We start from the raw sequence: 13,123 nt of genomic DNA, 5'->3' as shown, positions 1-13,123 counted from the left end.
ATGAAGCTTTATATTTCTAGGGGGCAAAAGCTGTCATTTGCTTCTGCAGTTGGAAAATCTCTGGAGGGAAAATGTTCTTACTGTGAGGCCTGAGCAACTGATATCTGAATGCAGAAGTCCATTCTTTAGAATTAAGTATTACTTTCATGTTATCCTAATCTATAGCACAGATGAAAATATGTTTCTAAGCTCTGTATTTATGTACACATAATAGAAAGATTTTGGTAGTGTAGAGCCAGAAAACAAAGGAATGTCTTTATCTGTCTAGTTCCCTGTAGTATTCCATTTTTTAATTGATTTTGCTATTTGAAAATACTGTCTAAAGGCTTATCCCTACCGTTTCTCAGAATTAATTTTCAATAATGATATAAGTTTAGCAGGTATGTTAATGTCCTGAACTGTCCTTTTTACACTGGGAGAAATACACTTGAATACTGGAAGTACAATTTATAACACTGCTGTTTAGCAGAAAACCTGATGAGAATACTTGGTTTCTCTGGATCTTTTGGAGGACCAAGTGTGCCTGGAAGAAAGGTCATCTTTTCTTTCAATTCCTCTTTTTCCTACTCTTGGTCTTCCTCTTTTGTAGTAAATTGGTGGCCAGATTTATTTCCACTACATGCTGTCTACCTCTGTAAATTACAAGAGAAAATAAAATAAGGTAAAAGCTATGACTTCACTGTTAAATTTGTGTTAGTTTCAGGAAAATAAAGAACACTATTTGCTGATTGATTTTTTAAGACTAGCTGTTTATATATTTTTATCTTTCTGCTTTGTATTGGCAGGGTAAAAAGCTTGAACATGCCTCGTAGCCCAACATCAAGCGAAGATGAAATGGCACAGAGCTATTCCGACTATTCTGTTGAGTCTGAATCTGACAGTTCCAAAGAGGAAACTATTTATGACACAATTAGAGCAACTGCAGAAAAGCCAAGCAGCAGAATGGATGACAGTCAGAGCAACACTCTGGTGATTCGAATTATAATACCTGATCTCCAGCAAACGGTAAGGGATATTACATTATCAATTAAAAGAAGTTTAGAAAGATTAACTTTGCTGTTTTCAGTCCGCAGTAAGTCTGTTTTGTTTTTTTTACAACTAAGTCAAAATGTATGTCTTGTTTGCTTTTGCATCCAATTTTTTTACCCCAGTAGTGTGTCCAACTGATCGCCTAAACTAAATCCCAAGCAAGAGAATTTATTTAGCATATTAACTTGATGTAAGCTGTGAAGTGAAATACTTGTCTGATCTGCATTCAGAGACATTTGACTGAGTAGAATAAAGAGAATTTCGAATCTAAAAACTTATCAGAACGTATCATATACTCTCTAGGAGAGCTGCATACATAAGTAACTCCACCATCTTCTTGTTTCTCTCCTTATGAGATAGTTTTTGATTGGCTTCACAGGAATTCACCATTCTCTCTCTTTTTAGTCACCTTTGTATACCCTCTTGCTATGAAACGATATCTTTGTTAGATAGCTATGATGTTTAGAATGTAAAAATGAGGAAAGAAACATAAAAATAGATCTTTTCTTCCTGTTATGCTGCTATGCTTTCACTACACAGTTCTATTTCTCAGTCTTCCCCCCAGAGAAATCAGCACCCTTGGTCTGGAAGAAGAAGAAAGTGTGGCGTTGTACCATTCCACAGGTTTTACAGTGATGTGAAATCATTATGTTATTTTTTCCCATCTCCTCACCAGTTATAATAGAAATGTATCAAAAATTATAGGATTAGCCTTTTCTGATTTTCTGAAATGAATCTTTTGAGATGCAAATATTCTAACCTACAGCTATGTCTCACAATCCAAAGTCAAATGGATGAAAATAGAAAGGCTTATTCTACCACGTCTTACAGGTAGAGACATTAAACAGAATTTAAGTTTGTTTAAAAATGTACAAAAGATTTGATAATAAAAATGTTTTTTGTTTTTTAATTAAAAAATACATCTAGGATGTTCCTTACATATCAGAAGTCTACAATCCGGAATCCACTTTCTAGTGAGGAACTATAAATTTGTTTCTTTCGTGGCAGAATGTATAAAATGCAGGATATGAAAAGTTAGAAAAAAGAAGCTTGAAAATCTTGCTGTTGTAATTTGTAATGGTCCTCCTAAGTGCTGCAATAGGAATAGCAATTGCATCCTGGAGAAGGTCACTGGGAATTACTTGCTGATTCTATCTAGAACCACAGCTTGTCTATGTTTTGATTAATTACCTAAATTACCTAGCCGCTGTCTGGATTTTCAGCTGATGGTGTGCATCAGACTTTCTTCATTTTGAAGGTGATTATAAAACCACCATTCTTTCGGGTGTGTCTGTTACATGCATCGCTCCATGGTGACATTTAACTTCTACATCATACTGTGCTGCCACTCAAGATCTATCTCAGATGAAATTATTCCTTTCTTTTTAATTAAGTTCATTTTTGGAATGATAGAGATGGCCTGTCTACAAGCTGATAGGAAAAAACTGGTTTGACAGTATGGCCTCAGGTGTGGTTGTAGAGCTGCTTTTTTTTTTTTTTTTAAACTCAATGTACAGAGTGCAGCAGAAACTCAAAGAAGTCTGTGCTGAAGCTGAGACCATTCTCTCTTCAATTCTTATGTTTAAGATTTCTAGTTAAGTCTTGAACCTCTTTCTGTTGAAAATGTAGTTCCACTCTATTATTTTAAATGGTGTGAAATTAAATTCTGTAAAGAGGAGGCGGTGTGGGACCTCAGCTGGACAGCAAGGCTCTTGAGGGAACAGCAGCATTGTAGCTGCAGGGATCCACCCATAGGATCTTTGGGAAATCTTGGCTGAAACACTTACCACCTTGGATCTTTCATTTCAGTGCTATAGAAATATTGAAATCTAGTGTTGTACACAGTATCCTTTTAAAAAGGTTTTTACCTGTAATGAAGTCTTCTGTCAATGTTCCTACCAGTCTGCTGTATATTTTACAATGAGTAGATCCAAAAACAACAGAAGAATTAAATTTATTTTACTTGCTAGCCTCTCTCTGATGTTAAAAACAAAGTGATATGAGTCCTCTCATTTCATCACTCCGTTTCTTAGACCAATAATACTTTGCTTACTGGTACTATTGAAACTATTATTTTGTTAAAAATTAATGTTGTGCAGGAAATGAAATAAAATGTATTTTAGGTTTTCTTCTTTATTTGTTCATTTTTATTGCTTTACTTTTCAGTACTTTTTTTTTTCATTTTCAATAAAGTTTTAATTAAAAATAACTCAACTGTTTTAAACAGTCCTGTAGCAGATGACCTATTTCTGATTTAATTTGTAAGCCCACAAATCCTTGTGCAATAAAGTGAAATCTGGATTCAGTTTTACAAAATGATATCTTAAATGCAGCATAACATAACTTGGAAAAGGTCACAGTTCATTATAAATTATCAATCATTGCGTATGATAATTAATTGATGTTCTCATCTGAAACTTTGAAGATGCTGTAAACCTGGCCACAGTCTTATGAAGACTTATTTTTCAGTTATTATATGAATTATTTTTTGTCTCCTTTTCAGTTCAGATGATAATCCATAGTGTTGAAACAATACATCATAGAAAGAGTAATTTCTTACTGCTTTTGTTCATCTGTATTCAAGAAAGTGTCCATAGCACAAGGGCATGGAGAGTGTATAAATGAGTGACGGAATGATTTCCTGAATCACACTAATATTACTGAGGGAATGGAGCTCACAAAAAATCTTCCATACATGCGTAGGAGAGCAGACAAACCTCTGTCTTGTGGCATTTAACTTCCTGATTTAATAAGCCAGAAGGTACTAAATCCTTCATGGATCTAGTGTAATCTTTTGAGTAGCTGCTTATTTTCAGTGCATCCAACACAGAGAGTTCGGGTTTGCTAATCTGATGGGAATTGCAGTAAGTGACTTTTTCTCTTCTGCTAGCTGTGGTGACCTCTCTCTGCTAGTTCAGAGAATACAGATAAGCAAGTCTGAATCTCTCTTGGGCTTGAAACTAATCCCAACCTCCTACCTCATGCCCAAAGGCAATACGCATTTTTAGTGTTGAATGTCGATTGGACATGGAAAGCTAGTGAGCGGATGATCCTGTGCTTTCCTTTAAGAAGGATGGCATCTCTTCCCTTTTTTCTTTTCCTTTTCCCTTTCCCTTTTCCCCTTCCCTTTCTCCTTTCTTTTTAGATATTCAATGCTATTTGCATTTGCGTTTTCCTTTTTGTTTGTCAAATCTTTAATACTGACATCTTCTATCCAAAGGAATAGCTTCTATTTTGCTAGTCTGATAATCACAGTTTGGAAACTGTGTATAAAACTTTTGTCAGTATTCCTCTGACACAGCACAGTTTTGTATGATTGACATCATCATGATTCTGATGAAAAAAAGTTGGTAGTTTATTTGACTTAGAATGCATAAATGTTATTCCTCTGAGATTCTGTATCATGAACGTTACTCACAAGAAATAAATACATTCCCTTTAGGGAATAATGGGTGAGCTTTGTTTCCCTTGCTTCCAGTCCTTACGCTCTGTGACTTCCTCTCACCAGTACTGAGAGTGCAAGGTTATAATTGACTGTATCCCTCATGATCTGAAGAGCTCTAATATTACAAACACAGTTCTCTCATTTCATCAGCCAATGATGACATGCTGTCTTGCTGCTAGATTTGGATTTTTAGTGGCCCAGTGTGATTTTGTCAGGTTTTTAGTCACTGAAGGCTTTTCCTTCCTCCCTTCTTCCCTTCTTCCCTTCCTCCCTTCCTCCCTTTCCTTTTCTATTTTAATTTTAATAGTGTAAGTAACCAGGCTTCAAGGCAAACTATGACATTTTGTCTGGTCTTGGGATGCAACAGAAAGTTGGTATGAATAAATCCCATCTGTCTGTCATGTTGAAGTATCTGTTTCATGTGTATTTCTGATGTTCTTTGTCATTACAAGTTTTCTGTATTTTTTAATTATTAAGTCATAAAAGTATCCTGCTAGAAAAATGTCTGGCTTTTTTTTTTTACTCAGCTGCTATCTTATTTTCTCATGGTCACTCCAGTTGCAGGGCTGTGCTGAACAGGAGGGTAGTCTCTTCCATTGCCTCATGTTGCGCTGCACTGCTGATCTGAATCCGAAGAAAAGATTTATGTCAGATAGGCTGCTAACAATTCTGTTAACCCAGAATGATCTTAAAGCCATTCAGAACGAAAGTCAGGCTTGAATTCTGCCATGAAATTAAACGTTGGTACTAGGCTTTATAAATTCTTCTATATTTAAACTGACAGATGCAAGAGAAAAATAATTTAGGGTCTTGGTGTTTTTTTGAGGCTTCATGTCCTTTTGAAGTATAGCTTGTGTTTCTGTAAAACTTCAAGAACTATTAGTATGTTTCAGTCCAGTGAATGGATAACAGCTGAACTGCCTGCTGAACTGTTTGGCTTCCTCAAGCAGACAATAAAACCCAATGTACTGACATCAGATTTCGTGATATCTCATTATTGACAATGCATGTTGATGCACTATTGATAGTAATTTTCTGTATGGATTTTGAACTCATTCCAAGTCAAGTACTGATTAGCTATTTATGTGAAAGAGACGAAGAATCTCGTTCTCTTATGAGCATACCTCTGTTGACTTCACTTGCAGAACTGTTTGTAGTGCACGAATTAGTAAGGATGTGTATCTGTGGAGGTTTGATGTGCTTGTGGAATCCTGCAGACCTGACCCCCTCTGCAGAAACCTGCACCAGGTGAACTGCAACCCTAAGTTGCTGTGGGCATCTGCTCTTGGTATTCCAGTGCTGTCTGCTTCCACTGCTAGCAGCCTTTGCGTGTTTCTACTGAAAAGTTGGGGATCTTATTAGTGTAGTAAAGATGCTAATTCCTTTACTCCGAAGAAGATTATTTTCTTTAGAAAGACTCAGATGTCTGTTTTGAGGTGTTTATTTGTTTTACTTTTAGTCTGATTTATGCCTCAGAATGCATTATCTTAAATTCTGTTTAGCTGTGTCTGTCTCTGGCTATAAGGCTGATATTTCTATTTTATGGAAATCCTGTAATTTCCAACGAATATTGATATTTTTGTTTTGCTGAAGTCAGGCCCTGCAGCCCTAGTAAGGAGCTGAAAATCTTTGGCAACGATGATAATACGATTTCAGTAATCTTCAACATTTGTAAAAATAAGAGCACTTGTGAATTGGTAGATAGGCTAGGACTGTGAGTAAATGAATCTGTAAGGTTATTAGTTTTGAAGTAGTTTCATATTTATTCTGCTATTGAGGTCTCTATAAGATATCATAATGTGGTAGAAATGTAATGGTGATATATGCATCAGATAACTCATTTTAAAGCAAGCCTTTGAGCTACTGCACAAGAAGAATTCTTCTGTGATGTTTCAACCCAATGCAGGTGGTTAAACTCTTATTGCCTTTCCTCATGCATTAGATGAATGTGGCGATATCGAATGTGTAGAAAGGGAAGCATATAAGTAGATAAATATTGTGCATTACTGATGTAATGTGCTTAAATCCCGTAGAATTATTTTCTTTTGAAGTATGTTCTGATGAAATATGAAATTATTCATAATTTTGCCAGCTTAACATATCTTTGAGAATTAGAAATATCCACCGTCATCTGCTATGCTTGCAGATAATCAAGAATGGATAGATCACAACAGATTAGATGAAACATTGAATAATCAAGGTGTATTTAAAAAAGAAATAATAATTAAACTGCAATTGCAAATTAAAATCAAAGCAATGTAATGTCACTGCAAGACAGGTCGTATTTTCCTTCTGCCATCCTTTTAATCCTTCATGTTCCCTTGTAAAAAACAACAACAGAATATAACGCTTAAAAGCATGGGAGGTATCTGTAATTACTTGAGGACAATAAAATAAAGGTAGGCAGGAAAGCACACCTCAGAATGAAAGCTGTCAACAGCTGTGGAGTGGAAGGGGTGACATCAGCAGAGTAGGGGGTTTATTTCTGGGGGTTCACTTGCCACAGAGTCTGCTTGTATGCTCTGGAGTTGCCAGCTGTTAGTCCCTTCTCCATTAATTTATCACTCTCCCATCACACACCTCAAAATACCCTGATGTCAGTACTTGAGCCTTGTCTGAAAAACTGCTGGGAAAGACAAACCCAGTGGTAATTTTTAATAATTCATGACCGGCCACAGTGGAGCTGGACAGTACCCAATTTTGCTGTGCCTGTCTTGCTCACTTGGTCATGCCACAGCAAGATGCTGTCACAGCAGCTTCAACGGCTCTGCCAGCCAGTGATGACAAATAGAGCCCATTGCAGTGTCAGTCCGCATGTCTGAGGATTAATTCACAGAAGCACAGCCAACTCCTCTGCGTCGGCTAGTCCACTCTGCTCTGATTAAATGAATGCACAAGGAGGGCTGGTTGACTACAGTGTCTGCTCAGTTAAAAACAGTTGTGAATTCAAAGTCTTCTTGCTCCTGCTTGGTGCTTTACACTGTTGAAGATTTTTGCACGTACTATCAAAATGGCCAAGAAGACACTGTATGCATATAAAGTAATTGTAGCTTACACACTTGCTAATAAAATTTCAGGATTGAAACACTCACATGAATTTGTTAGTTGGTTTGAGTTCATGGGATAGAGGTGACATTTGGATGTATGCTGAGTGTGCCAGGATAAATAAGTTTAGTTGAAAAAGACAAACTGCATCCATTCTATGGATGGCCTCAGAACTTCTGAAGGATGCCAGCAGACACTGCTGAGTTGAGCAGTGCAGAAGCAACGGTGAGGTTAAAGCATTTTTGTCAGCTCATACTGGTGAATTTCATTTAAGATCAAATTACTAAATAAATTCGAACACAGCATTGCTTGCTGGTTGATGGGAGGGATTGTCCTGCCATATTCTGCACTTGGTGTGGCCTCACCTTAAGCACTGCATGAAATTTTGTGCATCTTAACATAAGAAGGACATCAAACTGTTAGTGAGCATCTGAAGGAAGGCTACGAAGATTGAGAAGGGTCAGGATGGCATGAGGAGTAGCTGAGATCCCTTGGTCTGCTCAGCCCAGAGCAGACTAGGTTGATGGGAGGCCTCATAGTGATCTGCAGCTCCTCGCAGGAAATGGAGGTCAGCACCAAATTCTGCTCTCTAGTGTCAGCAACAGGACCCCAGGGAACAGTATGGAGTTGTGTCAGGGGAGGATCATGTAGGGTATTAGGAAAAGGTTGTTCATCAGAGGTGGTGGATATGGTTCCAAGCCTAATGGCGTTCAGGAAGCACTTGGACAACATCCTCAGATATGGGGTTTGGGTGGTCCTCAGTGAAGCCAGAAGCTGGACTCAGTGATCCTTGTGTGTTCCTTTCAACATCCTTCATTATGTTCTATGAAATACTTAAACTCCAAAGTTTCCTATTGCTCAGTGGCAGAGAACTTGCAAAGGTTTCTGAGCTTTTCAAGTTGTCTGCTGCCTCACATCAGATAGTTCCTCTCACAAGCTTACCTCAAGATAAACTTATTTTAACTGACTACCATTTTTCTGTGAAACTCTTGCAGATCAGACTGGTCATCAGAACAGCCTAGAATCAAGTGGGTGGTTAAACATGTTGTAACATCCCTTCTTTCACTTGGCCTTTCTAACTGGTTTGCCAAGAAGGCATCTTTTCTTTGAAGAAGGACTTGGTCAGTGAAGTTTATGGAGTGACTTGAAATTTCCTGGGCTTTCATGGTGTTTGTGTGCTAGATATTATAGAAGAATGAGTATCTGAAATATAATTCTATTGATGTAGATTTTGTCATGGCACATACGGATTTAGTGTATATATACAACACTCATAAATTTTATATCATAAGATATTGTTGGAATATTTTGTCATAATTCAGATCTTTTCTCTCATTTTGCTTTGCAGAAATGCATTAGATTTAATCCAGAAGCTTCAGTTTGGGTCGCAAAGCAACGAATTTTGTGCACTTTGAATCAGAGTTTGAAAGATGTCCTGAATTATGGACTGTTCCAGCCAGCAAGCAATGGTAGAGATGGAAAGTTCTTGGATGAGGAACGACTTCTCAGGGAATATCCACAGCCGGTGAATAAAGGAGTTCCTTCCCTAGAGGTATTTTTAGATGAAAAATCTGAAATAATGTTGTATTGCTCTGATAGAGATTATACTGTAAACTATATTTGAGGTTTCTGTGTGCACCTGAATTGCATCTGGGAAACAACAATCATCAAGTATGAACTTGAACTCTTTCTCTCAGAAGTGCTAGTGTTTGCTTGCTGGTGCAGTTGTCCTACATGTCACCCTCAAAAGTCTGCAAAGAATTAGACCCTTGGGGAGATTTGATCTGGGGACTTTTGTCTCCTGAGGACATAGGAGATGTGTTTTAGGAGAGTAGTCTGTGATTTAAGAAAGAACTGTAAGTTTCCGGATTAAGATTTTGGGTATATGATTATGTTTACTCAAGTAGGGTAACAGTTGCTTAATAATAGCCATTTGTTTCCTGCCAAAGGAGGGTCTTTCTATCAGGAAGCTAGGCACAAAACTAGCATTTAATTAATGTTAGTATTGATTGTATGATGGTACATCATCCAGTAATAATCTGTAGTTAATAAACTTTCCCCAATATGACACAAATGAAAGAAAAAAGAATCAGGGTCCAGAGAGAGTTTTGAGTCCTGTATTGTCCAGCAGTTTATTTTCTGAAAGTCGATCTTTGATGTTCATATTATAGCCATAAGCAAAATAAATAACTGCATTATTTTCTCTGCCATGTTTGTTCCAGAGTTTTGTTTAATAAGCGTTCAGTTGGTAAAATTATTCTCACAGCAGCTAAAGGTTTGCAATGCGTGGGTTAAAAGTGGGCTTTTATAGAATCTGGTATTAAAGCTTCCTACAGTGTAGTCTTGTTGTCCAGCAAATGTGCTGCATTCTTTGAACTGGGTATATTATGATGAGATAATAACAAATTATAACTATGTAAACCCCATGATTCTGGCCACAGATGTTTCCATGCTAGCCGAAGGGTAGCAAGCTGCACACAGAGACTGAATTTCAGACAAAAGAGACAATCCTGTGAACCTCACCCACAGGACCAGTCCCATTAAGCATCAGGAGAACTGTTCCCATGTTCTGCCCATGTTGATTTTACAGGAGTTGTTTCTAAAGATTTAAATTTTAGAAGTGCTAAGCTGATATTTTCAAATATGTTTTTTGTTTGTTTGTTTGTTTAACATGACTCTTTAGGCCTTCTTTCTGCCTGAGACCATAAATAAAAGTGCTGAGATGCCCTTAGGAGTAAGCTCCTTTCACTGTAATTCTTGCTCATTTATGTGGATTCTGGAGACTGTTCTCATTTCCCATATAATTCCACTCATCTCGGTACATTTATACAGGATAGACATTTTGCTTACATGAACTGTACAACTATAATAACTCATCTTTTATGCATAGGGATGATTGTAGGTGAATATTCAAAATAGTAAGTCTTTTTAATGAATATTACTTAAATCTACATACTTTGGATAATCCTTTCTGGTAAAGTCAGAAATGTTTTTATTGCTAGTTTTTAAGCAAAATATGACATTTTAAATTTTTGTATATTTGTTTATTGTTTCTTCCTCTCAGTTTCGATACAAGAAAAGAGTGTACAAGCAGTTCAATCTTGATGAAAAACAGCTGGCCAAACTTCATACAAAGGTATGCCCAGTTTACTGGGGAAGTTAGTAAATGCCTACTCAGAAAACTAATGTGTCTGAGAAACTGGAAATAAGAAGTTTATTGCCACCTGAGTGAATTGCAGAACAACAAGCAACATGTGTTTCCCACAAAGACAGGCATGTGAATTGTGATCTGTGAAATTTGCTCATAGAAAAATACCTGTGTTTGACTCTTACACAGGTGTACAAATAATATCTAATGAACATTTCTACACAAATACAGTGTGTTTTTAGCATGCTGCAAAAATGTGATCTATGTCTTCAGACTCATCTGCTCGTCCGAACAATAATGATTACCTTACCAATCTAATTTGTTACTAAATTAATATTTCATTCATTTTTTGTTAAAACTATCAACAACTGAATCTTACTGTATTTGATTCCTGAACTTTACAAACTGTAGGATGTATTATCATGGTAAAAGTTTGGTTCTTCAAGAGTGTGAATTAGTTCAGTGATGACAATGTACATATAGTGACAGAATATTTCACTTTAAGTCAAAATTTTCCTTTCCAATTAGATGATGATTCATTTGTCACTCTTTATTTCAGGCTAACTTGAGAAAATTTATGGATCATGTCCATCATCTCTCAGTGGAAAAAATCACAAAAATGTTGGACCGAGGACTGGACCCCAACTATCATGACCTAGAAAGTGGAGGTCAGAACAATAAAAGTAGCAGCATAACATTGGGTTTGCTCAGCCTAAACTGATTAACAGGTTAAATCTCATGCATTCTATCTGTTGCCTTTACATCTTTAGCCTAAAGGTATCTTTATGGTTTTGCTGGCCAAGGGAGGCAAATGATTATTCATGATTTTTGATCAGTACTTTTAACTTAGTATTTTATAAGATTTTAAAGCAAATGCTCTTTATTTTATAAATCTGATCATTTCTTTTTCATGTATATACTACTCTCTTCTTCAGAAACACCACTAACTTTGGCAGTTCAACTTGACAATACAGTAGAAGTGATAAAAGCTCTGAAAAATGGAGGAGCACATTTAGACTTCAGAGCCAGAGATGGAATGACAGCTCTGCACAAAGCAGCCAGAGCCAAAAACCAAGTAACCCTCAAGGTAGATGCTTTCAGTAGCAAATTATACATTACTTTATGCAGAAAAATATATAAAGGAGAATGCTTTCATCCTCAATGGATCCATTAAGTTGTGTTTGTTCTGGTGCATTATAGTCTTTCAAATCTTATGATTTGCTTTCAATAAAGGGTCTTTTTACTTTCAATTCTTGATAGGGAAAAAAAGTAGTGAAATGTAAACTTATTACTGATTGATAGATTGGGACAGATCTGCTTGAGGAAATAGTGATAGTGTTATTACTGCTTATCTCTTGGGAAGCAACTGCCAGTAAAATGGATTATGCATTGTATCTTTACAGTCTTTCCTGTTTTCTTTCATATTTTAACAAGTATTCTTAAATCACCTTGATAAACTAGATTCAATCTTATGTTTACGGCATTTGCTTATTTCCTCTTGACAGATATTCAAATTATTTAGTATATTTGATAATGTATTCTGTAAATGAAGAAGTAAATGTTTTTCAAAGGTGATGAAGCATTTACAGAATGTGAGTTCTGAAATTTGTGTAATATGGAAACTGTACATTGTCATTCATCCTTACGTTGTTATCCCTGTAAATTCCTTTAGGTTCTACTTCTTTTGAAGTCATTCCTTGCTTAACTTACTCTTTGTCACAGCCTATTATTTCAGCTTTTAAATAAATGAGCTATAAGTAGACATAACAAATATCACCTTCTGATTTCTTTTTCAGGGAGAAAAGCCCCTTTTCACTCGTAAGTCCCTTCAAAAAGCAGTTTTCACTGTTTCTGTTTGTTTTCAGACTCTTTTAGAGCTGGGAGCATCTCCTAACTACAAAGACAGCTGTGGCCTGACACCGCTGTACCACACTGCTGTTGTGGGGGGGGATCCTTACTGCTGTGAACTTCTTCTTCATGAACATGCTACAGTTAGCTGCAAAGATGAAAACGGATGGCAAGAAATTCATCAGGTAGGGAAGATTAGTTTTTGTTTAGAATTCAAATTGTACTGGGAAATGTAATCTTCCTGTACATTCTATGTGCAGAAACATACTGTATACATTCTGTGTCTAAATGAATACCATTTCTATACATTCAGCCCTTGCACATTCAGGTATGGAATTATTGATTATTGCTTTGCATCCTGCTTTTGCAAACGCTTACTGTAGATTTTGTTGCAGAAATTGCGCTGGCTGCTAATGATATTTATCCAAAGGATACTTGGATATGTGAGTGTCTTGGAGACATTCTAGTTAAAATAAAGAAAGAAAAGGAAAGAAAGAAGTAAATCCATCTTTTGTTAGCAACTAAATGATAATTTCCCTGGTAAAACTTCTTGTCTGTTAAACATACTTTCTTCTTTGTCTTTGAACTTTACAGGGAAGATTTGGATT

At 36.5% G+C, this 13,123-nt stretch overlaps 1 protein-coding gene across 6 annotated transcripts in view; it reads left to right on the top strand.

Moving 5' to 3' along the window:
* The window catches only part of SHANK2 (SH3 and multiple ankyrin repeat domains 2), a 336,255-nt gene that overhangs the window by 39,123 nt on the left and 284,009 nt on the right, over positions 1-13,123 (top strand). For all 6 annotated transcript variants that reach the window (XM_042813893.1, XM_042813887.1, XM_042813890.1 and 3 more), the window contains 6 exons: positions 786-1,005; positions 8,868-9,071; positions 10,584-10,655; positions 11,227-11,335; positions 11,603-11,754; positions 12,533-12,700. In XM_042813893.1, the coding sequence (XP_042669827.1) occupies positions 786-1,005; positions 8,868-9,071; positions 10,584-10,655; positions 11,227-11,335; positions 11,603-11,754; positions 12,533-12,700 (925 nt within the window). The remainder of the gene's footprint in view (positions 1-785; positions 1,006-8,867; positions 9,072-10,583; positions 10,656-11,226; positions 11,336-11,602; positions 11,755-12,532; positions 12,701-13,123) is intronic.

The sequence above is a fragment of the Centrocercus urophasianus genome, unplaced genomic scaffold (assembly GCF_019232065.1).
Source record: "Centrocercus urophasianus isolate 14NV4802_14NV808 unplaced genomic scaffold, USGS_Curo_1.0 seq_14, whole genome shotgun sequence".
NCBI lineage: Eukaryota > Metazoa > Chordata > Aves > Galliformes > Phasianidae > Centrocercus > Centrocercus urophasianus.
This window is presented reverse-complemented; position numbering and strand designations above follow the sequence as displayed.